We start from the raw sequence: 26324 nt of genomic DNA on the forward strand, positions 1-26324 counted from the left end.
TGCTATAGGTGGTTTGTGTCTGTCTGTCTGTCGGTGTCTGTCTGTCTGTCTGTCTGTCTGTCTGTCTGTCTGTCTGTGTTTGTGTGTGCTTGTATCTGTGCATCTGTGTGTGCATGTGTGGCAATCTAAGGAACCTCGAATTCAGAATCCTGGCTTCGCTGTTTTTTTGTCATCATTTGCCAATCCCACTGCACTGGGGTTGAGGCGACGTTTGAAGAAACAGGCCCTCTGGTCCTGGTGTCCTGGTATACTACAATCAGGAATCAAAGACAGGCGGTTAGGATCCGTCAGCCCGGAGCAAAGTGGCTGTGTGTTTGGTAATATCGCTCTCTAAAGAGTGTAATTACAACTGTCTGGGATCACCTTAAATACTTGAGGATGAGCTGAACGAAAAGAAGAAAAACTAAATGGATAGAGCATATTTTCAGATGTGTGTGTCCTGTCTGAATGGATTTCAGATGTGTGTGTCCTGTCTGAATGGATTTCAGATGTGTGTGTCCTGTCTGAATGGATTTCAGATGTGTGTGTCCTGTCTGAATGGATTTCAAACTGGGGAGGGCACAGGAATAGGGTGCTTTTGGATGAGTAGTCACAGTCCATAAGAGAAACAAGAGTGTTTCCTAGACAAGCCAGTGTACATCACAACTCCACATCAGGTAGCACATACTGTTTCACCAGGAATGAATCAGACTTAATCAGACTGAGACATACAGTATCAGACTGCATCGTACTGTATCATTATGTATCATATCGTATCATACTGTATAAGACTATATCGTACTCTATCATTATGTATTATAATGTATCAGACTGTACCGTACTGTATCAGACTGTATTAGACTGTATAGAACTGTATCAAACTGTATCAGACTGTATCATACTGTATCATACTGTATAAGACTATACCGTACTATATCGTACTCTATCATTATGTATTATAATGTATCAGACTGTATCATACTGTATCATACTGTATCAGACTGTATCAGACTGTATAAGACTGTATAAGACTGTATCCGACTGTATCGTATTGTATCAGACTATATCATACTGTAGGGACTGTATCGGACTGTACCGTACTGTATCAGACTATCATTATGTATCATACTCTATCATACTGTAGGGACTGTATCGGACTGTACCGTACTGTATCAGACTATCATTATGTATCATACTCTATCATACTGTAGGGACTGTATCGGACTGTACCGTACTGTATCAGACTATCATTATGTATCATACTCTATCATACTGTAGGGACTGTATCGGACTGTACCGTACTGTATCAGACTGTATTAGACTGTTAGTACTGTATCATACTGTATCATACTGTATCAGTCTGTATCATACTGTAGGGACTGTTTCGGACTGTATCATACTTTATCATTATGTATCATACTGTATCATACTGTATCATACTGTATCAGACTGTACCGTACTGTATCAGACTGTATCAGACTGTATCAGAATGTATCAGACTGTATCATACTGTATCAGCCTGTATCATACTGTATAAGACTGTGTCATACTGTAGGGACTGTATCGGACTGTATCGTAATCTATCAGAATTTATCATTATGTATCATACTGTATCAGACTGTACCGTACTGTATCAGACTGCATTATTATGTATCATACTGTATCAGACTGTACCATACTGTATCAGACTGTACCATACTGTATCAGACTGTACCATACTGTATCAGACTGTATCTTTATGAATCATACTGTATCAGACTTGTATTAGACTGTATCAGACTGTACTGTACTGTATCAGACTTTATCAGACTGTACCATACAGTATCAGAATGTATCAGACTGTACTGTACTGTATCAGACTTTATCAGACTGTATAAGACTGTATCATACTGTAGGGACTGTATCGGACTGTATCGTACTCTATCAGGCTGTACCGTACTGTATCAGACTATCAAACTGTATCGTACTGTATCAGACTGTATCAGACTGTATCACACTGTATCAGACTGTATAAGACTGTATCATACTGTATCAGACTGTATCATACTGCAGGGACTGTATCGTACTGTATCAGACTGTATAGAACTGTATCATACTGTTGTGACTGTATCGTATTGTATCTGACTGTATAGTACTGTATCAGACTGTACTGTGCTGTATCAGACTGTACCGTGCAGTATCACACTGTATCAGACTGTATCACACTGTATAAGACTGTATCAGACTGTATCATACTGGAGGGACTGTATCGTACTGTATCAGACTGTATAGTACTGTATCATACTGTTGTGACTGTATCGTATTGTATAAGACTGTATAGTACTGTATCAGACTGTACCGTGCTGTATCAGACTATCATGTCGTACTGTATCAGACTGTATCGTACTGTATCGTACTGTTCTGTACTGTATCATACTGTATCATACTGTATCATGCTGTATCAGACTGTTTTAGACTGTATCATACTGTAGGGACTATCGTACTGTATCGTACTGTTCTGTACTGTATCATACTGTATCATGCTGTATCAGACTGTTTTAGACTGTATCATACTGTAGGGACTATCGTACTGTATCAGACTATATCGTACTGTATCATTATGCATGATACTGTATCATACTGTATCGGAATGTATCATGCTGTATCAGACTGTTTTAGACTGTATCATACTGTAGGGACTATCGTACTGTATCAGACTATATCGTACTGTATCATTATGCATGATACTGTATCATACTGTATCAGACTGTATCAGACTGTTAGCAGCAACAGCAGCAGCATCCACAGTCAGGAGACAGTATAGCTATTGACGTTGAATCACTCATAATGAGCCAGCCTAGCTGTATAGAGGCACAATGCCAGCACAGTGAAGACGGATAAAGAGGACACTTATACCCCTATCTTTAACATACTCCTCCCCTCCTAACAGTACAGACAGCTAAGAGAATCTGGATAATGGAAATTCTGGACCTACTATAGCAATTCTGGACCTACTGTAACCACTCCCCAGCAACACCAGGAATGATAATGAGTGATTGGCTCTGGCTGTCGTCTAGATTGTGGCCAACCAATCGTCAGTTATCGTCTTTTGTCTCTCTGTCTCTTATCGCGTTGTGACACAACAGGAAAGGGGCCTGGGGGCCTGGTGGGGGCCCTGAGTAACAATGACCAGCCGCTTGACCTATGTTGAGACCTTGAGTTTCCACACCCTCCCTCCCTCCCACGATGGCAATGCCAGCTATAAAAATAGATCTTCATTATTCCCAGTTTCCCACAAATAGTTTCAAAGAACAAGGCATCATTTCATGCTAATGACTGGAGTGAATTGTTTTGGGGCTGTCTAGTGGAAAAGCCTGCACTTGGCAGCGTGGCATTAGAAGTGGCTTGCCACTGCACTGCTAATCCATGCCACAGGGACCACATTATTGGCACATTTCAGAATATCTATTTTAAAATACCTTTTGTTGTTTTGAGTACCTCAGACTTCCGCTTGTACTGACCTTAGAATGCTTGTGATTATCAAAATGTTACTTGTAGTTTCTAGTCGGCAGTTCTGCTTTTCTGGACTGTCTGTCTGGCTGATGTGGTACAAAATACTGAGCTAAGGATTGTAATATGCATGTGTACAACGCCATTTTGTCTTATGCGTCTTCCAAAACAGACACAGAAGGTATGGTATGGTGAGGAGAGTTTTATCTTGCCTTTAGGCAGCCCTCTTTCTGGTTTCACCAGCAGGTTGACTTGGCGTGACCAACCAGATCTCACAGTTTTACCAATTTGTCTTCAGATTCTGACGTTTATCCATGTTTCTCCAAACGTCAGATTTCGAAGTTGATCCAAACGCCAGTTAAATTTCGATGTTAAGGGTTAAGGTTTTGGATAGGGTTAAAACATAAAGTTTAGGCATTCACTCCGAATGGTTAAGGTAAGGGTTAAGGTTTGGGATAGAGTAGAACATTTTTAAAAACGTAACGAGTATCTACCACTGGGATTGAACACACGACCTTCGGATCCAGAGTAATGGGATTACACCCATCTGCCGACCCCGTCCACAACACGACTACTTGATGGTAATAGCGCTCACTGTTGCCCCCTAGTGGCCGGTTTGAAAGCATTTTTCGATGTCCTCTGGACATGGACAGGCGTCCAACTTCAAAAATCAGTCTTGAGCGATCTGGCTGTGCGTGACATCTCTCCGGTTTGTCTCTCATGCTAGTGTTGATTACCTGCCAATTAACTTGAATGAAAATGACTTGACATATATTCAATCCCCCATGGAGGTGAAGCTCACAGCAGTTCCCTTCACAACCCTTGTGACATACAGTATGCCATCAAGCCTAACTCTCAACAGCCCCTCGAACATCTGACTACCTGAAATCTGTGTGTGTCTGTGTGTGACATTATGGTGGTGCATACGAAAGTCTGGGTTAATTTCAGTCTGAATGTTTAGTTGTGTGTGTGTGTGTGTGTATGGGTTGAAACAAGGCTATTGATGAGTCTACCCTCCCAGTATTCCTAAAACATTATGAACTTCAACAAACCTGTGCCTTTAACTTGTCTGAGACCAGAAGAAAAATACAGGGAGTCTAAGAGAGGGAGAAAACAAGCATTGATTGAAATAATAAAGCCCTTTACTCCGAGGATCAAATTATTATTGGCACTAATGGGTCGCTGACCACTGGGTCTTGTGCATGTCGTGACCGGGGTGTTCATGGTTGTCTCTGAGAGAGAGGGATCCTGAATGAACATTCTGATGGTTTGCTTATTCACTTTGCTTCTCCACACACACACACACACACACGCACGCACGCACGCACGCACGCACGCACGCACGCACGCACGCACGCACGCACACACACACACACACACACACACACACACACACACACACACACACACACACACGCACGCACGCAGACACACACGCAGACACACACACACACACACACACACACACACACACACACACACACACACACACACACACACACACACACACACAAACACACACACACACACACAGAGACATGCGCGCAAAGACACACACACACACACAGCTATTGCACGCCTATTCTTCTCCACTCTCCTAGCCAGCCCCGCCAGCCAAGAACTATTTTTAGCTCAGCCGCACTCTATTTTTAGACCACTACCGGTTTGGAAGCATTCATTATTAGGGAAAAGAATACCAAAAAGACAGAGAGGGAGGGAAAGGGGAGTGGAGGGGAGTGGAAGGGGGGCCTCTCAGTTTGGACATCAGAAACACACACACTTTAAAGGTGGTACGCCGTGAACTCTGCAGCTGTTTTTAATCGCAGGGAAGTGCAAGGAAAACACAGAGACTGGAGACGGGGGGAAAAAATGAATTAAAAAACATACACAAATGTTCTTGCTTTTCTTTTTTTTGCGTTAATACCCCACCCCCCCTAGGACTAAAATACAACAAGCTATTATGCCCTACCAAGCAAAAAGGCAGTAACTGCTCATAGCGTGGAAAATGCAGTTACTGCTAAAATTACCCCCATTTTCTCCAAAACACCAAACAATAGAAGAATGATACTTGTCCACGTGATTGAGCATGTATTTAATGTAGCAAAAAGGACATTAAGTCATTTTCGACTAAATTAACAGTTACTGCCTTTTTGCTTGGACGGGAAGTATTAAAAAAAGAATGTGGACACCTGCTCGTCGAACATCTCATTCTAAAGTCATGGGCAATAACATGGAGTTGGTCCCCCATTTGCTGCTATAACAGCCTCCACTCTTCTGGGAAGGCATTCCATTAGATGTTGGAATTTTGCTGTGTGGACTTGCTTCCACTCAGCGACAAGAGCCTTAGTAAGGTTGGGCACTGATGTCGGGCGATTACGCCTGGCATGCAGTCGGCGTTACAATTCATCCCAAAGATGTTCGAAGGGGATGAGGTCAGGGCTCTGTGCAGGTCAGGCAAGTTCTTCCACACCGATCTCGACAAACCATTTCCTATATGGACCTTGCTTTATGCACACGGCATTGTCATGCTGAAACAGGAAAGAGCCTTCCCCAAAAGGTTGTCACAAAGTTGGAAGCACACAATCATCTAGAATGTCATTGTATGCTGTAGCGTCAAGATTTCCCTTCACTGGAACTAAGGGGCCCAAACCATGAAAAACAGCCCAGACCATTATTCCTCATCCACCAAACTGTACAGTTGGCACTATGCATTGGGGCAGGTAGCGTTCTCCTGGCATCCGCCAAACCCAGAATCGTCCGTCGGACTGCCAGATGGTGAAGCGTCATTCATCACTTCAGAGAACGTGTTTTCACTCCTCCAGAGTCCAATGTCGGCGAACTTTACACTACTCCAGTCGACGCATGGCATTGTGATCTTAGGCTTGTGTGCGGCTGCTTGGCCATGGAAACCCATTTCATGAAGCTCCCGACTAACAGTTATTGTGCTGACGTTGCTTCCAGAGGCAGTTTGGAACTGAGTGAGTGTTGCAACCGAGGACAGACGATTTACAAAGAAACAGTACAAAGAAACACCTCAGTTGGTGGAATTCATGACGCAAAACACTTTGAACACTTGGACCATGTTTCACAAGCATGTAAAATGTGTGAGTTTTCCCCCCCAAACCCTTGAATCCATTTATAACTTTGTGTCAAGGGAGCTGGAAAACAGACAGTCAGGGTAGAGCTCTTTGTAACATTTTGACCGAATGACTAAAGTATGACCTAAAGCCAACGACAAGTGTGAGACCTTCATATAAGCTGAAGCAGTTCTCAGTCAAGTATATATATTCACTAATTCTGGTTTAGAGACTGATAATGATTTCCTACACAGTCAGTCCAGTAATATAGAAAAGTCATCCTGCCTAAAGGCTTGTGTCAAACTTTTTGAAGATGCACCTGATATAGATGAGATGACACATAGTCTTTGTTTTAGCCTATCCCTAATACCAGTAGCTTGCCAATGTCACAAGGTTAATTGACTTAGTCTGCCGAAAGCGGCTTCCGCCTTTAATCCTCAACTCAGGACAAACAACAAGCAGCATGGCTGATCTGTCCGTCAGTAGTAAAAATTGCTAGAAGCCTTCTGATCACAGTAACTAATATGTCACACTCTGTCTGTCTGTCTGTCACAGCACCTCAAATGGAAGCCCAACATCAACCTGGACAACTGTAAAACAACGTATCATAACTTCCTTATTTCTCCTGGATCGTAAGATGTGTAGAAATGGGGCAGGTCAATGAGTACAGGCATTCAAAGTGAAAGAGTTGACAGCAGAGCTCTATGTGAGGCAGAATAAGCAGTCATTGAGCAGCAATCCACAGAGAAAACTCCTTAAAACGAATTATCCCGACCCTGATTAGAATACACGTACACTGAACAAAAATACAAACGCAACATGTATAGTGTTGGTCCCATGGTTCATGATCCCAGAAAGCTGTTTACATCCCTGTAAGTGAGCACTTCTCATTTGTCAAGATAATCCATCAACATGACAGGTGTGGCATATCAAGAAGCTGATTAAACAGCTGATCATTACACAGATGTACCTTGTGCTGAGAACAATATAAGGCCACTCTTAAATGTGCAGTTTTGCCAAACAACACAATGTCACAGATGTCTCAAGGTTTGAGTGAGCGTGCAGTTGGCATGCTGACTGCAGAAATGTCCACCAGAGCTGTTGCCAGAGAATTGAATGTTCATTTCTCTACCATAAGCCGCCTCCAACATTGTTTTAGAGAATTTGGCTGTACGTCCAACCGGCCTCACAACCGCAGACCAAGTGTAACAACGACAGCCCAGGACATCCACATCCGGCTTCTTCACCTGCGGGAATGTCTGAGACCAGCCACCCGGACAGCTGATGAAACTGTGGATTTGCACAACTGAACAATTTCTGCACAAACTGTCAGAAACCATCCCAGGGAAGCTCATCTGCGTGCTCGTCGTCCTCACCAGTGTCTTGACCTGACTGCAGTTAAGCGTCGTAACCGACTTCAGTGGGCAAATGCTCACCTTCGATGGCCACTGGCACTCTGGAGAAGTATGCTCTGCACTGATGAATCACAGCTTCAACTATACCAGGCAGATGGCAGACAGCGTGTATGGCGTCGTGTGGGTGAGCTGTTTGCTGATGAACAAAGTTCCCTATGGCGGTGGTTGGGTTATGGTATGGGCAGGCATAAGCTACGGACAATGAACACTGCATTTTATAGATGGCAATTTGAATGTAGAGAGATACAGTGACAAGATCCTGAGGCCCATTGTTGTGCCATTCATCCGCACCCATCACCTCATGTTTCAGCATGATAATGCACAGCCCCATGTTGCAAGGATCTGTACACAATTCCTGAAAGCTGAATATGTCCCAGTTTTTCTATTGTCTGTTACTCACCAGAGATGTCACCCATTGAGCATGTTTGGGATGCTCTGGATCTGCGTTCATGACAGCGTGTTCCAGTTCCCGCCAATATCCGGCAACTTCGCATAGCCATTGAAGAGGAGTGGGACAACATTCCACAGGCCACAATCAACAGTCTGATCAAGTCTACGTGAAGGAGATGTGTTGCACTGCATGAGGCAAATGGTGGTCATACCAGATACTGATTGGTTTTCTGATCCATGCCCCTACTTTTTTTTAAAGGTAATTGTTACCAACAGATGCATATCTATTTTCCCAGTCATGTGAAATCGATAGATTAGAGCCTAAGGAATTTATTTCAGTTGACTGATACCTTACATGTTCTGTAACTCAGTAAAATCTTTGAAATTGTTACATGTTGCGCATATATTTTTGTTCAGTGTACAGAGAATAGCTAAATGCTGGAAAATATTTTCACAAGGTTGACATGCAAGAACACAATGGAGAAAAAATGCTTTAATTAAGTCGTGAGGAAAAGTTTGGAAGCAAATTAGACTGAAATCAATTTAACCCTTAGCCTACAATGGTCGCACCCTCGCAGAAATCTAATTAACAAAATAACAAAATCCCCATCAGATTTTCGACTGTTGAAGCTAGAGATATCTGGGGGTTTTGCATCCACCGCACCTGCCGATATCTGTGGTGAAAACTGGCAGAGCTAGAGCAGTGTTTTCAGACCATGAGACATCCCGGAAATCTTCTCACAAAATCCTATGTAGCGTCCGAACGGTTTGACATATGAACTATTATGACCACTCTATTGAAAGATGAGACTCCCAGGAAGCCTCACAAGATTCTTCTGAAAGTCACTCGTACACGTTAACAAATTTATGGAAATATACTACCATTCACAAGTTTGGGGTCACTTAGACATGTCCTTGTTTTCCATGAAAACATACATTAAATTAGTTGCAAAATGAATAGGAAATATAGTCAAGACTTTGACAAGGGTATAAATAATGATTTTTAATTTAAATAATAATTGTGTCCTTCAAACTTTGCTTTCGTCAAAGAATCCTCCATTTTCAGCAATTGCAGCATTGCAGACCTTTGGCATTCTAGTTGTCAGTTTGTTGAGGTAATCTGAAGAGATTCCACCCCATGCTTCCTGAAGCACCTCCCACAAGTTGGATTGGCTTGATGGGCACTTCTTACGTACGGTCAAGCTGCTCCCAAAACAGCTCAATAGGGTTGAGATCCAGTGACTGTGCTGGTCACTCCATTATAGACGGAATACCAGCTGACTGCTTCTTCCTTAAATAGTTCTTGCATAGTTTGGAGCTGTGCTTTGGGTCATTGTCCTGTTGTAGGAGGAAATTGGCTCCAATTAAGCGCCGTCCACAGGGTATGGCATGGTGTTGCAAAATGGAGTGATAGCCTTCCTTCTTCAAGATCCCTTTTACCCTGTACAAATCTCCCACTTTACCACCACCCACCATCACATTCCCTCCACCATGCTTGACAGATGGCTTCAAGCACTCCTCCATCTTTTCATTTTTTCTGCATCTCACGACTGTTCTTCTTTGTGTTCCGAATACCTCAAACTCAAATTTGTCTGTCCATAACACTTTTTTCCAATCTTCCTCGGTCCAGTGTCAGTGTTCTTTTGCCCATCTTAATCTTTTATTTTTATTGGCAAATTTGAGATATGGCTTTTTCTTTGCAACTCTGCCTAGAAGGCCAGCATCCTGGAGTCGCCGCTTCACTGTTGACGTTGAGACTGGTGTTTGCGGGTACTAATTAATGAAGCTGCCAGTTGAGGACTTGTGAGGCATCTGTTTCTCAAACTAGACACTCCAATGTACTTGTCCTCTTGCTCAGTTGTGCACCGGGGCCTCCCACTCCTCTTTCTATTCTGGTTAGAGACAGTTTGCGTTGTTCTGTGAAGGGAGTACACAGCGTTGTATGAGATCTTCAGTTTCTTGGCAATTTCTCACATGGAATAGCCTTAATTTCTCAGAACAAGAATAGACTGACGAGTTTCAGAAGAAAATTCTTTGTTTCTGGACATTTTGAGCCTGTAATCGAACCCACAAATGCTGATGCTCCAGATACTCAACTAGTCTAAAGAAGACCAGTTGTATTGATTCTTTAATCAGCAAAACAGTTTTCAGCTGTGCTAACATACTTGCAAACTTGTTTTCTAATGGTCAATTAGCCTTTTAAAATGATAAGCTTGGTTTAGCTAACACAACGTGGCATTGGAACACAGGAGTGATGGTTGCTGATAATGGGCCTCTGTACGCCTATGTAGATATTCCATAACAAATCTGCCGATTCCAGCTACAATAGTCATTTACAACATTAACAATGTCTACATTGTATTTCTGATCAATTTGATGTTATTTTAATGGACTTTTTTTTTTTGCTTTTCTTTCATGAACAAACACATTTCTAAGTGACCCCAAACTTTTGAACAGTAGTGTATATATGGAGATAGTTTAGTGCCCTAAATAAGGGGGAAAATACATGTACATTTTTTATAAAATCCTGCTTTCTTATACAGTATCTCTCAGATGTAGAAGATACTTCAGAACAAACTTCCTTTAGATATTTTTTTGAGTATCTGTTGTTTCATGTAGTGAATGTGTTATTCAATGCATTTCTATTGGCTAATAGCAGTATTGCCAAATTCAATGTTTCATCCAATATTTCTCAAAATATTTTAGACAGGGCCTAGACTCTAGAGAGTTAATAAATCCCAGCCAATGCCTCCCTCCCTCCAATGGACTGTCGCTGGGCTGGAGTTACACCTGTGCTTCTCCTCACACGTCTCGACACACGGGCGAAACATACGCCAGCGAGCTTTACTGAATCTCATTAGCCAAGCAGGTAGTCATTAACAGAATGACCTTTGGAAATAATTACCAGCCTGCATCCCTCCCTCCTTTGCTCTTTGCTCCCTCCCTCCTCTTATATGTTCCTCTGCTCCCTCTCCCCCTTTCATTCAGAAGTTCCCACTAGGTGAAGAGAGAGAGAGCAAGAGAGAGAGAGCGAGAGAGAGAGGGGAGAAGAGAGTGGGGGAGGGTGGTCAACCAAGCCCCCGCTTCTGCTGTTTAAGATTAAAGGGTGAAGTGAACTATCAGATTAGGTTAATCTGAAGGGGAAAAGGGATTGGCCACTTGCCCTCCTGCTCTTCCTCCTTTCACGGCTGGGGGCTGTGCCACGCACCCATGTGGCGCCCCATGTGAGTCTGGAGCACTAAACTAGGCTGAGGTCATGATGTCATCGTCACTGCAGGAGTGAGCCCATCATCACGCCCACACCTCCTACCATTCTCTACCAAGCCAACGCCTACCCCACCCCCCAGGCTGGTACTCCCTCTCTACTCTCCAGCTTCAGCTGAAGCGTGTGCTCTTTGTTTCCCAGAGGAAAAACAAACCCATTGTTGGAATGGGGATTTGGAACAGGATGCTCAGAGTGTGTTGTTGGACTGGTGTTGTTTGATTGCAGCCACATTTGGCTTGGCTCTGTCTACCCACAAGTGAGAAGTAAAAGGTCTTTCATGTGCACTGGCAATTAAGAATCCCCACATCCATGTCATAAATCTCCAATGAGAGCTCATAGAAGATTCTTGGATGAGGAGGTAAAAAAAAGGAAAGGGTAGATCCATTCTACTGTCATCTACCAACACGGCTTCCTATTTCTACACTAATGCTGCTCACATGTCCAGGAAGCCAGCCTGGCAGGCTGAGAGTATAGGAAATCTATCTGCGTGTTGGAGCTTTTTATCTGGTGCCAGTGGCAAACTGCATTGTAGAGCTGCCAAGAGGAGGCTAGGGCCGTTCTGAGAACAACACAATCAGATAGCCTAACTGTGTGTACACTTATGTGTGTCTTTAAGAAGCTATATACAAGAATTAAGAATTAGCTTTTTAAAGATTATTTTCTTTCACTTTAATTATGTTGACCTTCCCACCTTTTGTCTAGCATCTGATGCTGTCATGTCTTTTAAAAAGATTCCAAGCAGATAGTTTAAGAATACTATAACCCGCTTCAATGCTTCAATGGAGTCAACTAGAAAATACACAGAAACATATGGGCCGATCACGTTTCAATTGAACCTCCGTTTTCCATCGGATGGGATCATTAATCTCTCGTTACCCTGGCTGCTATGCTCCAATCACAGTCATTTTCTTTTGTTAGACTTTGGTGGCCATCTTGATTCCATTTGTCGTAATGCTTGTTCATGGTGTTACAGTTTGGAAGTGTTTTTTTCTCCCTCCAATTGATGGTGTCAAAAAGGGTAAAAACAAAGCTTGCAGCTGGGGACAACATTGGTGTCTTGGTCTCTTTGGTTTCACAGATATTTGTGGAAGTGTCATCCTCAGCTGAGACAGTCAATTTAGCCCTTCTCAACCCGATTATCTGCCTTCCACTTCTCTCTCTCCCTCTTCTCTCTCTCTTCTCTCTCTTCCTCATTACTCCCTCCATTTTCTCTCCCTCCCTCTTCTCTCCCTCTCTCTCTCCCTCTTCTCTCTCCATTCTCTTTCTCCCTCTTCTCTCCCTATTCTCTCTCTCTCTTCTCTCTCTTTCAATATTTTCTCTCTCCTTTTCATGGATTAACATGATAGCAGCAACTGAACAAGGATTAAAGGCATGGCCAGATAAATGAAGAATAGGAGGAAAAAAAGTGTGAGAGAGAAATAGAGAGAGAGAGAGAGAGCGATGGAGCCTCTTTTAAAACATACTATAGCTGGAGAGGCTGTGCAACCCTCTCAGTGCCACTCTCTCAACAACGCTAATTATCAACCAAAGACATGCTAATTACATAGAGCTTTATTGCTAATGTAGCAGGCCTCTCTGCCAGCCGCCCACACGCTGTGCTGAACACCCCTACCTCTGCCTCTCCTCCTACTACACCTCCAGGCACAGCAGCCAATCGCAAAACACTGAGATGCTCCGTTTGTGTGTGTGTGTGTGTGTTTGTGTGTGCATGTATATGTTCATATCTAAGGAGTTATAGCGATACAGTATAGTCTTCCCTTGCTACTGTTCACATATATCAACTGTGTCACATGGTAGTCTATTTCTTGCTCTCTGGTCTTTGGCCTACCGCCTCCAGCTCCCAATGGCCCTCCCTGTCCTCCTGTCCTCCTGTCCTGGACCTCCTACCCATATTGCCATCACAACAGGAAGTCTGCTTTGTCCCCCTCTCACACCCGCATCCCCCACCTGTGACGTAACCTAGCAGCGATACACGAGGCTCGGCAGGAGAGATCCAACCCCCTCTCCTCACTCCTCCCTCCTCTCTCCAGCTCCCACGGTAAACGTGCTTGTGGCTGCGATGTGGCCAATCCCGTTAGCACGCCACGGCTAAGGCCTCTTCCAATCGATTTCTCCCGCTGCGAGTCGGAACCGCGTCTGACCCAGGATCACAGAAGCCAGCACCGCAGCGCTCCCCGCTATGCTCTTTAATGCGCTCATCCAGCACGGCTGTTTACGCATTAGCCTTTCCCCACTCCGCATTAGCCTTTCCCCACTCCGCATTAGCCTTTCCCCACTCCGCATTAGCCTTTCCCCACTCCGCATTAGCCTTTCCCCACTCCGCATTAGCCTTTCCCCACTCCGCATTAGCCTTTCCCCACTCGGCTAATGGAGAGCTGCAAAGGCCCTGCAGGTCTGTTCACAGGCGCTTGTTGAAACATGTGACGGCTCTCTTCATTGTCTCTGCGGGACTGGCTGATTGGCTGTGTAGGCTATGCTATGGATAAGATCATCTGCTAAATGAGTCAATGTAAATGAAATAACACTGAGAGAAAGCTTGTTATCTTTCTCTGTGTAGTGGGGTGTGATTTCTATGCAGCTGCATGGTAGGGGGATTCTCCAGGGTATTTCACAGGGATACAAAGAGACTTTGGGGATACTACATAGAGTATACATCAGTGGAGGCTGCTGAGGGGAGGACGGCTCATAATAATGGCCGGAAAGGAGCTAATGGAATGGCATCAAAGACCTGTAAACCATGGAAACCATGTGTTTGATGTATTTGATACCGTTCCACTGATTCTGCTCCAGTCTTTACCACGAGCACGTCCTCCCCAATTAAGGTGCCACCAACCTCCTGTGCTATATATACATACGATATTATAAATGTCATTACAATACATTCCACTATTTTGAAATACACAATTTCATTGTAATTAATACATTGTAATGCATAAGACCAATGCATGTGACCACCACAATCTAATGCATCTGGTAGGGTTGCATTTGCAAAGTAAGAGCAGTTTTGAAGTGGTAGGCAGAGCACATCTAAGGCTATCAACATCATATACTTGCCTCCTTAAATGCATTCTATGCTAATCTATACAGTCTGTGTTTTAATCGTTAATGCTACTTATACTTTGATAAGCTACTCTAAACAGGGTATAGGTTTTAGTTTACTACTTGAAATTGGACGTCTATGGCCTGGCCTGTACGCAGCATCAACAATGGAGCATGCATTATATACTATGTGTTATTTTATTGCTTTTGAGTGTTCAGGAAACTTCACAAAAAATGTTACTTGACGTGATGGCATATTTGTTTTGTTATTGTGTATGACCCTCTTCTCCTATTTTTCTGTTACTCTAATAGCTGGTGATCCTATGCTTGCTTCTGTGTTGTCAAGGGCCCCTCTCACATGTTGTGTTGTCAAGGGCACCTTTGTGTGTGTGTGTATGTGTGGGTGTGTGTGTGTTCAGGTGGTTGTGTAGGTTTAAGAGGGAATCTATGTGTAACATTAAGTCACTGTGTGTGTGTGTGTGTGTGTGTGTGTGTGTGTGTGTGAGTGTGTGTGTGTGTGTGTGTGTGTGTGTGTGTGTGTGTGTGTGTGTGTGTGAATATGTGTGTGTGTGTGTGGCCCACCAGAGTTAGACAGATCGTCATGGTGACCGTTGTGTAACCAGGGTCACGTTGGAGCTTAAGGATCCTTCATGATGTTGGCCTGTCCCTCTGGCCTGGCGGGAGCAACTCACCTGACACGGCCGTTTAGTGTCCCACTGAGCCGGGCGTCCCCACACTTCAGCAACCAATGGCAACATGTCCGCTGTAGCGCGAGTCACCACAATGCCAAAAGGACACTAACAATGGGACACTAACAATGGGACACTAACAATGGGACTCTAACAATGGGACTCTAACTAGGGGACTCTACCTAGGGGACTTTAACTTGGGGACTCTAACTAGGGAACTTTAACTTGGGGATTCTAACTAGGGAACTTTAACTTGGGGACTCTAACTAGGGAACTTTAACCTGGGGACTCTAACTAGGGGACTTTAACTTGGGGACTCTAACTAGGGGCTAAACCTCACAGGGGCTAAGTGTGGTCTTACAGACAGCAAGGACTGTAGGGGCATGTAGGGGCCTGTCTCTTTAACCTCGTAAGAGAGAGCCTAAGAGATAGTCTACACAGATATCAAATGAGGATGACTTTGGGTGGATAAATGAAGCTTTGGTAGTCTAGATATGAACCCAATGGTCATTAAGTGTGTGTGTGTGTGTGTGTGTGTGTGTGTGTGTGTGTGTGTGTGTGTGTGTGTGTGTGTGTGTGTGTGTGTGTGTGTGTGTGTGTGTGTGTGTGTGTGTGTGTGTGTGTGTGTGTGTGTGTGTGTGTGTGTGTGTGTGTGTGTGTGTGTGGTGCCCAGGGACTCACTTCCACAATGTCAGAGTTGGTCCTGCTCTCGTGGGGCTCGTTGTACTCGGTGTACTTGAGCAGCACCTTGTCCATATCGGTGCTGGCATACTGGAACAGCTTATTGGTGCTGTTGAAGATGATGAGGGCGATCTCACAGTCACACAGCACGCTCAGCTCATACGCCTTCTTCATTAGGCCAAACTTCCTCTTCGTAAACGTCACCTACAGAAAGAAAGAGAGGAGGAGAAAGGAGAGAGGAGGGGAGAGAGAGAGGTTAGAGAGAGGGTGAGCGTCTGAGGATGAATTTAGAAGCAGATTTTCATCACTGGTATGTGTGCTGTGTTTTCCTTTTTGGGGACTGGAATGAGGTGTTTCAGTTCCTCTACAGTACACCTGACCAGACCCCTGTGTCAACATCAACCTGGATTTTCCAACACACGATCCTCATTTTATTATGAAAATAGAACTCCATACTTTCCCTTTTTGTTTTCCTTCATAATGTATGAAAAGAGAAATCTGGCGCAATCAGAGCTTTTCCACTCATAAATCATGAAACTGAAGGCTGCATGAAAGAATTTCTCAAAGTCAGGGCTGTTCTCCACTCCAACCTGTTCTCCACTGAAAGGTGAAAGGTTACTGTAACTGTCCATATACTCTGGTATGAAGAAAAAATAGGCTGATAAGAAATGCGATCTGTCTTGAAGAGATAATAATGACGCAGATCAGTTCATCACACTACACTCACGCACGCACGCACGCACGCACGCACGCACACACACACACACACACACACACACACACACACACACACACACACACACACACACACACACACTATATTGAGGGCTTGAGAGAGTATAGCTAAGACTGCTAACAATCTATTAAAGAAGCAACATTGTAAAAATAACACAGGGGTTTGCTCGCTGAGTTTTGTTTCATAAAGCTACTTTTTGAAGCACTAGGTAGATAGAAATGTTGCACCACAGAAACCACACAGTCTTCACATATGGGGACCTGTGTCCGTGTGTGTGTGTGTGTGTGTGTGTGTGTGTGTGTGTGTGTGTGTGTGTGTGTGTGTGTGTGTGTGTGTGTGTGTGTGTGTGTGTGTGTGTGTGTGTGTGTGTGTGTATGTGTTTGAGGCCCACTACCTCAGCACATCATCTTTAAACACACACATATAAAGGTACCTTTAGGTTTCTAAATAGCACCATGTGAGTTGTGTCATTAATTTCTCCGTTACTTGGCCTTCAGTGGTGGGAGGAAAATGGTCAACCACACCAGCGCAGTAATTTCAAAGCTACACACCCAAGGTGAAACCCACTAGATGTCTGGCTTCATAAGCTCTCTGCTGTCTCTCTCTTTTTGTCTCTCTCTATCCTCCCCCCTCTCTCCTTTCTCTGTGACTGGAGCTGGAACCTGATGAGGGTTGATCGAGAGACAGAGATAGAGAGCGAGAGGGGGGGGCGTTTGTCTCTTCTATTCACTCCTGACACCTTACCTCCCCAATAACACACCATTTACACACATACTGATGAATATGAATGGCTCGGACAAGATTATGAGCACAGCCAACTGTTCAGGTCTAACAGAATGACCGTTCTAGAGTTAAAACCTTTGCTTAGGCATACAGATGTAGGATCATAATTTGAGCCAGTTTTCTACAGCAGGAAAATAATCCTGCAGCAACAGGAAATGTGAATTATTAAGTGATTTAAAATGAATGGCCATTTTTCTAGACGTTGATACATTTTTCATGAGGGCAAATCAAGGCTGAAATGTCAAAGTCGAAATTTAAAACTCAAATACTCAACCAGTTTGCATTTCTTGCCTTGCAGAAAAATTCTCAGCAATAAAAGTTTAATCGAATGAAGATCCTATATCTGTATATGGATGGACCACATCAACTTATCAGTGAAGGAATGAATGAATGTATCAATGCAGATCTTTCTGATGTCCTTCACAGTATCATTGAGGTCTTCAGCAGCTGAAAAGCTCAGAGGATTGAAAGAGGAGAAGAAGTATAGATATCTATAGAGTTTTGCCTTTCCTTTCCTTTCCTGAAATGAAATCGGACAGGACACACCACAGAAATGTAATAATATCAAACAATATCTATCATCCTCCCCTCATTGTCCTCCCCTCTACGATGAGTTGAGAAGCGTCATTCTGTATAGGCCAACCTCAGATGAACCACTGACCCTGTCCCAGCCTTCCCTCCCAGTTTTGTGAATGATGTCACATGCCACAATGAGCTCCATATCGAATGGCCACCAGGGCTTAAAGACAACAGAGGTGAAACCAGAGACAGGCGACGCTTTCAACTCCCCGTACCATTATGCATGAAAAAGGCTCTAGAATTCACTAATACTTGACTGATTTACCACTGAAAGACTCCCTGGGCTTTAAATACCATGGTGACATTTACAGTCATACCGAAATGCTAAAAAATGAACCTCGTTCAGAGGCAAAGGACCAAAGGCAGGTAGAGACTGGATGATTAATTGTCATAACAAGCCCACAGGAAACTATAATGCACTGGGACAGAAATACAAACATCAAGGCCTAACCTGACAAACTCAACAAGACACCACTAGAAGGTCATGTGATTTTAGTCTGGAACAGGTCCTAAGTGGTGTCTTCCTCAGGTGGCAGGAAGTTGAAGGAACATAGAAGAAGTTTACGGAACTTACAGGAAGTTGAAGAAACTTACAGGAAGTTGAAGTTCTGGTGCCAGAGGCTTTAGGGTAAGATACATTGTAGTAGTAGACCAGTAGTGGACCTAATGTAACATGCAGGCCCAGAGCTGGCATCACCCACTCACTTCAAAATGACATCAATATTATAAAAGGTGGCAGGTAGCACACATGGCACTACCAGGGCAGAGCTAATGTATCTCAAAGGCGAGGCCCATATTATGTATAGAATCTGCTAAAAAAAAGCTTTACAAATAACACCTACATAAAAATCCCATACATCGCCATTCCATACTCTTAACACCTATACCTGAAAAATCCCCCACACACATACATATGGATTACATTTTTTTTAAAGTAATCCATATGTACAAAATGAAGCAGGTACTGTAGCTCTGGAAAGTTCTCTGACTGGTGGTGATTTGAACTGCTTGGCAAAACGCTACACTGTGACCTCACTTGATGATGTCATGTGCCCACAGTTAGCCTACGGACACGACCCTTGTGCTGGTGATGTCATCACTCACCGCTGCCACCTCCTGTCGCTATTGGCCAGTGTTGTGTTTGAGACCACCTAAAGCAAGACTGATTCAAGACCAAGATGGAGAAAATCGAGTCCAAATCAAGACCAAGACTGGAGGAGGGTGGGAAAGACTGAGTCAAGACCGAAACCGGGAGGTGGACAAGGGGTTTGAGACCGAGTCAACACCGAGACCAGAAAAATACGATTCCAATTCAAGACCATGATTGTAATTTTGTCAAATCACTTTGTCAAATTCTGTGTTCATATTTTAGAACAACATATGGATTTTTTTGACATTCAGAATAGAGAAAAAATGCATGCTGGGGGAAATAGATCCCCTCTACAAATAATTACTAACCAAAAAAGAGAGGGGAACCATCTAAGCCTTCAGAGAAGGGATAAGTATTTATAAAATAATAATTATAATAATATATAGTTATACTGATAATTATATTATTATTTTCAATGATGTTCTGATTGAATCTCTTCAGTTTTTGTTGGAAAGGAAAGGGTTAACACTGAAGAGAAAAAAATATCCAATCAGGACTTTTATTTCTGGTCTCTGAGGAGATAAATCTAGCTAGCTAGGTCAGCCATTGGCTAGGCCAACAGAAGCTATATAAAGGCATTGGCCATTCAACTGTATTAGAGCACCATTTTGGAGTGACGGGAATCAACCAATCACATTTTGACTTAATAAGTGGGACCATATTTACAAGTACGTATGGAAAGTTCTGCCTTCTTGAAGGCCAACAGGTCACTGCGCAATAGCGAGCAATAGTTTCCCCACGGTCTAGCTAGCTAGATTTTGTTGAAGCAAATTTTCAGCGGCTGCAGCAGGTGTTATCAAAGAGGATGTTGTTGCTAATTTGTTATCTTCTCCCTTTTCAAGACTAACTTTCAACAAGAAGATAAGTTTCAAATGATCATCATCTGTTGAGTGCATATGTGCTTTTTATTGCAGTGCGCTTGGTGTTGTTAGCCATCTCTTTGAAAATAACTTATGTTTGTGAAACATTGTTGCATTTAAAGTGGAGCTGACAGCGTTTTAGAATAGGACACAATAAAAAAATCTGACAAGCGACCACTTAGATATGGTAATGTTCACGTTTCTTAAATTCTTATAATGGTTGGGAATTACAGTTGAAGTCGGAAGTTTACATACACCATAGCCAACTAAATTTAAACTCAGTTTTTCACAATTCCTGACATTTAATCCTGGTAAAAATTCCCTTTTTTTAGGTCATGTCACGTTCCTGACCTATTTATGTTAGTTGTTATGTGTGTTAGTTGGTCAGGACGTGAGGTTGGGTGGGCATTCTATGTTTTCTGTTTCTGTGTTGGTTTTGGGTTACCTGGTATGGCTCTTAATTAGAGGCAGGTGTTTGGCGTTCCTCTAATTAAGAGTCATATTTAGGTAGGTGTTGTCACAGTGTTCATTGTGGGTGATTGTCTCCTGTGTCGTGTCGATGTATGTACCATACGGGACTGTTTGGCTGTTCGTTTTCGTTTCGATGTCGTCTGTTTCCTTTCCGTGAGTTTACGTGTAGTTATGTAAGTTTATGTTCAGGTTTCGTCAACGTCGTTTTCTTGTTTTGTTATTTCGTAAGTGTATTTGTTTTCGTGTTGCCATCATCGTAGTTAAATAAAAGTATGGCTTATTTCCCTCAAGCTGCATTTTGGTCTGAAGATCCTTCTCTCCTCACCTCGTCCGAGGGTGAGGAGAGTGACAGCCGTTACAGGTCAGTTAGGATCACCACTTTATTTTAAGAATGTGGAATGTCAGAACAATAGTAGAGAGAAGGATTTATTTAAGCTTTTATTTCTTTCATCACATTCCCAATTAGTATTTGGTAGCATTGCCTTTAAATTGTTTAACATGTGTCAAACATTTCAGGTAGCCTTCCACAAGCTTCCCATAAGAAGTTGGGTGAATTTTGGCCCATTCCTCCAAACAGAGCTAGTGTAACTGAATCAGGTTTGTAGGCCTCCTTGCTCGCACACGCTTTTTCAGTTCTGCCCACAAATTTTCTATAGGATTGAGGTCAAGGCTTCGTGATGGTCACTCCAATACCTTGACTTTGTTGTCCTTAAGCCATTTTGCCACAACTTTGGAAGTGTGCTTGGGGTCATTGTCCATTTGGAAGACCCATTTGGAACCAAGCTTTAACTTAAGAGGTTTGCTGGTTAAAACAGTGTGAACCCTTAAGTGTCAAACAAACTGTGAATGAGTGTTTTTTTACTGCAGAAATCTCAGGGGCCCCCGAGTGTGAAGTCTATAGTTGCACCTAATGGTGCATGGTTTTAGGATGAGAGTAGAGGAAAACCAGAGGCCTCACTGTTTGGTGTTTTGTGTGAGAGCATGTCATCTGGTCAGAGGCTGAACGTCCAGCCTCCTCACATGGTGTACTGTATATACACTCCCTCCTTCCCACCCTCCCTCCCTCTCTTTCCCCTCGAGACGGACAGCGTCAACCAAGAGGACAAACATGTTTACCACGCGGAGCTCCGAAGGACTGAACTGACGTACTATGGCCACAGTCAAGAAAGGAGAAAAGAGAGGAGGGAAAAAAAAGTGAGCGAGCGGCTTAGGGTGAAGGGGGTGGGAGGGAGGGGGGGAGGGGGGGGGGGGGAGGGGGGGGGGGGGCACAGGAAGCACATTTGTATGCATTTCCTCTCATAACAGGAAGAGTCTGGTGGCTTCCCCTTCACAATGGGCCTCGCTTCTGCTTCCCACCTCCTGGGGGGAGGAGGAGGAGGTGGAGGAGAGAGACAGGGACCGAGAGCGGTCATTTAACCAAGCAAATATACACCCAATATGTTAAGACTCATGCAAACATCATCACACACATCATACAGATGCCGTATCTTAATAAGAGCCAGGTTCACACAGCAGAAAGATAATCCATCAGCAACAGGAACTGTGAACTGTTATGTGGATTTTAATTAATGGCCATTTTTTTGTAGGTGTTGATACATTTTTCGTTAGGGCAAATCAAGTGTGGAATGTTAAATTGGAAATTGCAAACTTTAGAAGCCTTTTTAAAGCTTGAATACACTACAATACTGCTTTCACATTGGATTCACTGTAAACAATTCCTGCAACAGGATGATCAAATTAAGACATGGCATATTTACACAGCCAACATAAGTGCATGCACACACGCATACAAGTCAACACTCAATACCATTGCCCGCCACACACAAACACTTGTCCTATTGTCAGAAGGCTCCCCACACTAAAGGAATAAGGACAGGAGTCCAAGACTTGGGCCTGAACTCTCCTCAGAGCCAAACAGGCTGCTGGATGAATGATGACAACAGGAGCTTTGTTTGAGCTCACATCTCTAATATATGCTTACTCCACTCCCCACCACCACCCAGCACCCACCCACTCCTAATAGCCTGTCCTAGACTTTCAGAGTACATAAAAAACTAACTCCTGTACAAGAGATTACATTGAAATTCAAGTTAATCAATTAAAATCTATCAACTAGTAATGTCTGAGAAAGAATCCTGCGTTACAATATGAAAAATGGTTAATGCAGTGATTTCATTGGATTTTCTTTTCCCGGAGGTAGTGATTTCTGAGAAAAGCACTCCTGCCCGAGTATGGCCGTGCTCTGTATGTTCCTGTTTAGACTGTAAAACCACAAGTGGAAAGTGATATATCCAGTGCATGCTGCAAAAATGTGTGTGTTAACTTTGCGAGAGCCGAGTCAGTGGCGAGATTGACCAAAATAGCTTTTTATTTTCATTCATTTGTGAGGATGAAAATGTCTTGTTGCACAGAGCTCCAGTTGAAAGATAAAGAAGGAAAAAGAGACACCAAAAATTAAAAGAGGACACAGAGGAGAGTAGCAGTACAAGAGAAGAAGAAAAGAGGACACAGAGGAGAGTAGCAGTACAAGAGAAGAAGAAAAGAGGACACAGAGGAGAGTAGCAGTACAAGAGAAGAAGAAAAGAGGACACAGAGGAGAGTAGCAGTACAAGAGAAGAAGAAAAGAGGACACAGAGGAGAGTAGCAGTACAAGAGAAGAAGAAAAGAGGACACAGAGGAGAGTAGCAGTACAAGAGAAGAAGAAAAGAGGACACAGAGGAGTGTAGCAGTACAAGAGAAGAAGAAAAGAGGACACAGAGGAGTGTAGCAGTACAAGAGAAGAAGAAAAGAGGACACAGAGGAGAGTAGCAGTACAAGAGAAGAAGAAAAGAGGCGGTTAAAGAAGATGAGAAGACAAAAGAGGGCATAAAGTGGAGGAAAGGTGAGGTGTTTTTGCAAGCGCTCTCTAGGTGAGGTCTCTCAGGGTTGAGCAGACTGACACAGAGGAGCTTGGCTCACAGAGGTAACGATCAAGGACATGAGAAAAGGTGGGAAACGGGGGAAGAGAGGAGAAGTGCAGGGGTGAAGAGATACCCTGAGGGCCTCATTATTTTCCTGCCGTTAATTTCCCTCACAAGCTTTCTCACCCCACCGCTGTTGATTGGAGACAAGCCGGAATTGTTGTAAGTGAAAGAACCATGTTTCTTCATTCTGCGGTGGTGTGGATTGTTTCCTTGATAAGAAAGAAATAAGCTCACGTGCTGAAGATAAACATATATTATTGTGTTTTTGAGTCCTGACTGGGGAGAGAAATGGGGAGGGGGCACGTTTCTACTTCCTGTGACTGATGACTTCATCCACGTTTAACCTCTGACCCCTCCACAGGGGCTCTTCCCCTTTACAACCCACCACCCCCACTGTCACACACACACACACACACACACACACACACACACACACACACACACACACACACACACACACACACACACACACACACACACACACACACACACACACACACACACGCACACGGCTGAACTGGCTGGACAGACGTGTCAATCTGTATTACCCTCAATTAGCCCCAATTTGCTGGACTCCATGATGGCCGACCCTGGATGTTAACGACAAGACGAGAGATAGAAGTGTTTAACTCAGTCTAATTAAATATATATGTGTGTTAAATAGAAATTTATGTGTGTGTCTAAGTATGTGTCTGAGTGTATAATATGTTTGAGCATGTATGTCTGCAATAGATATCTGTGTGTGTGTGTGTATGTCTGTGTAAGTGTGCGTGTGTTTGTGTGAGTGTGTGTGTCTGCTCTCTGTCTACGGCCTGTGCATTTATGGCACAGGGGGCCCTTTCATGTGCCCGGGGCTGGGAGAGGGTCTGAGTGGTGGGGGGCCGGGAGCCAGGGCTCACACACTGCTGCCCTCTGTCCGGAGCTCTGGGCAGACAGTCAATGCCAGGGAGGCCTGACCATGGTGCCCATGCTCTGGGGAAGTGTTTCAGGGTCTAGGGGTGGCAGGCCAAAGTGGCCGCACAGAGAGACGGAGGCCCCGTGCCCACGATGATGGCACCGTGGTGGGCAGCGGAGCCCGTGGGTGGCAGGGTGGCTGCAGAGAGCTTTAACAGAACATTGCCACTCAACAGAGGGCAGGGAGAACAGGGAAGTGGACATCAATAGGGATGAGAAGTTAAAGGCTTTCGTAATATCTACATAGGGCTGACATAGCAAATATATGAAGTTTGACATAAGAGGTCAAACATCGACAGCCACACCAGCCTGATCGGCAATCTACAAATTCAAGTGTAATTTGATCTATTCCTTCATGTGTATGGATTGATTGTATATCAGAGAACTGTAAGTAGATTTTAAGTCTTGAGCTTGGTTCAGGGCAGGATGGAAGCTTGTGAAACATGTGGAGGCTAAAGGTAACCCCTCTGATGTTTATTTGGCTGTTTGGCTGTTGAGGACGTTTCCTCAAAGGAGAAGTGAAAATATGCAAAGCTCAGGCTGCCATTTAGACAAAATAAAAACAAAAAATCTTCGTTGTTTCTGTGTGCCAAAGGTCTCCTTCTTCCTTGTGATGGTCTCCTTTGTGTACACCAGTGGAGGCTGCATGGAAACCATGTGTTTGCTGTATTTGATACCATTCCTCCTAATCCGTTCCAGCCATTACCACGAGCCCATTCTCCCCAATTAAGGTGCACCAACCTCATTCGTGCACGTCTTGCTTGCCTCAGACACGAGAACTGATGTCATTTTACCTCCATTGCCATGTACAACAAAAAGCAAAAAGCAAAAGAGTTCATTCAAAAGATGTTTAAGAAGTTTAATTAATAATCTTGTATCAGTACGAATTCAAAACAACGTGTAAAAAGGCAAGGAATATTGCTGGTGTAAAATTGATTACAAGAGATCTCAGGTATAAACTGTTAAAATCACTTGCTCCCTTTCTCTTCCCTCTCCTCTCCTCTCTTTCCCTCCTCTCCTCTCTCTCCCTCCCTCTTCTCTCTCTCTCCTTCCCTCTCCCTCCCTCCCCCCTCCTCTCCTCTCTCTCCCTCTTCTCTCTCTCTCCTTCCCTCTCCCTCCCTCCCTCCCCCCTCCTCTCCTCTATCTCCCTCTTCTCTCCCTCTCTCTCCCACCCTCCCTCCTTCCCTCTCTCTCTGAACCCCGGATATCTGTGATATTGATTCCCCTCAGGTGTCCTTCCTGTCTCCCTCCTCATCCTCGGGAGCCGTAGTGCCTGATGCGACCGGTGAGCCCGGTCTGCAGTGTGACGGGTAGGGAGGGAGAGGAGGCTGAGATAAAAGCAGACAGGAGGTGTGGGTGCTGGTGCAATGTGGTAGCCTTCCCTGAACTCTCCCACACTCCCTCCCTTACTTTTGACTTCAATACCCTGACCCCAAAAACCTGATGTCTGGGAACAACTGTAGAGCTCCCAGAGAGTCAAGTAGGACATAACGGACTTCATGACAGCTCCACTCCCCTCCTCCTCTTTCACTTATTTCTTCTGTCTACGTCTCACCAAGGAGTGCTCAGACCACCCAGCTGCAACAGCTACTTCAGTGGAGTCCAATCGATTTCTAGCACCTTTTTATGTCAAGTCACAACAGCAGGGTGAAGAGAGCCCAATGACAGTGTTTATGTTGAGATGGCATACTGTCAGAGGCTAGAAGGGACAGTGAAGTACTCTGCTAGATGTCAGGCAATACAGAATAAAGACGTGACAAGTAGAAGGATCTAAGAGAGTCTGAACCACTCTAGTGTGATAGAT

At 43.9% G+C, this 26324-nt stretch overlaps 1 protein-coding gene across 1 annotated transcript in view; it reads right to left on the reverse strand.

Annotated features, from left to right (window-relative positions):
* The window catches only part of LOC129853138 (myocyte-specific enhancer factor 2C-like), a gene marked incomplete in the record, with an annotated part of 96160 nt that overhangs the window by 31119 nt on the left and 38717 nt on the right, over positions 1-26324 (reverse strand). Inside the window, 1 exon segment of the mRNA XM_055918865.1 lies at positions 16025-16228. Within this exon segment, the coding sequence (XP_055774840.1) occupies positions 16025-16228 (204 nt within the window).

Source organism: Salvelinus fontinalis, chromosome 4 (assembly GCF_029448725.1).
Source record: "Salvelinus fontinalis isolate EN_2023a chromosome 4, ASM2944872v1, whole genome shotgun sequence".
NCBI classification, from domain to species: Eukaryota; Metazoa; Chordata; class Actinopteri; order Salmoniformes; family Salmonidae; genus Salvelinus; species Salvelinus fontinalis.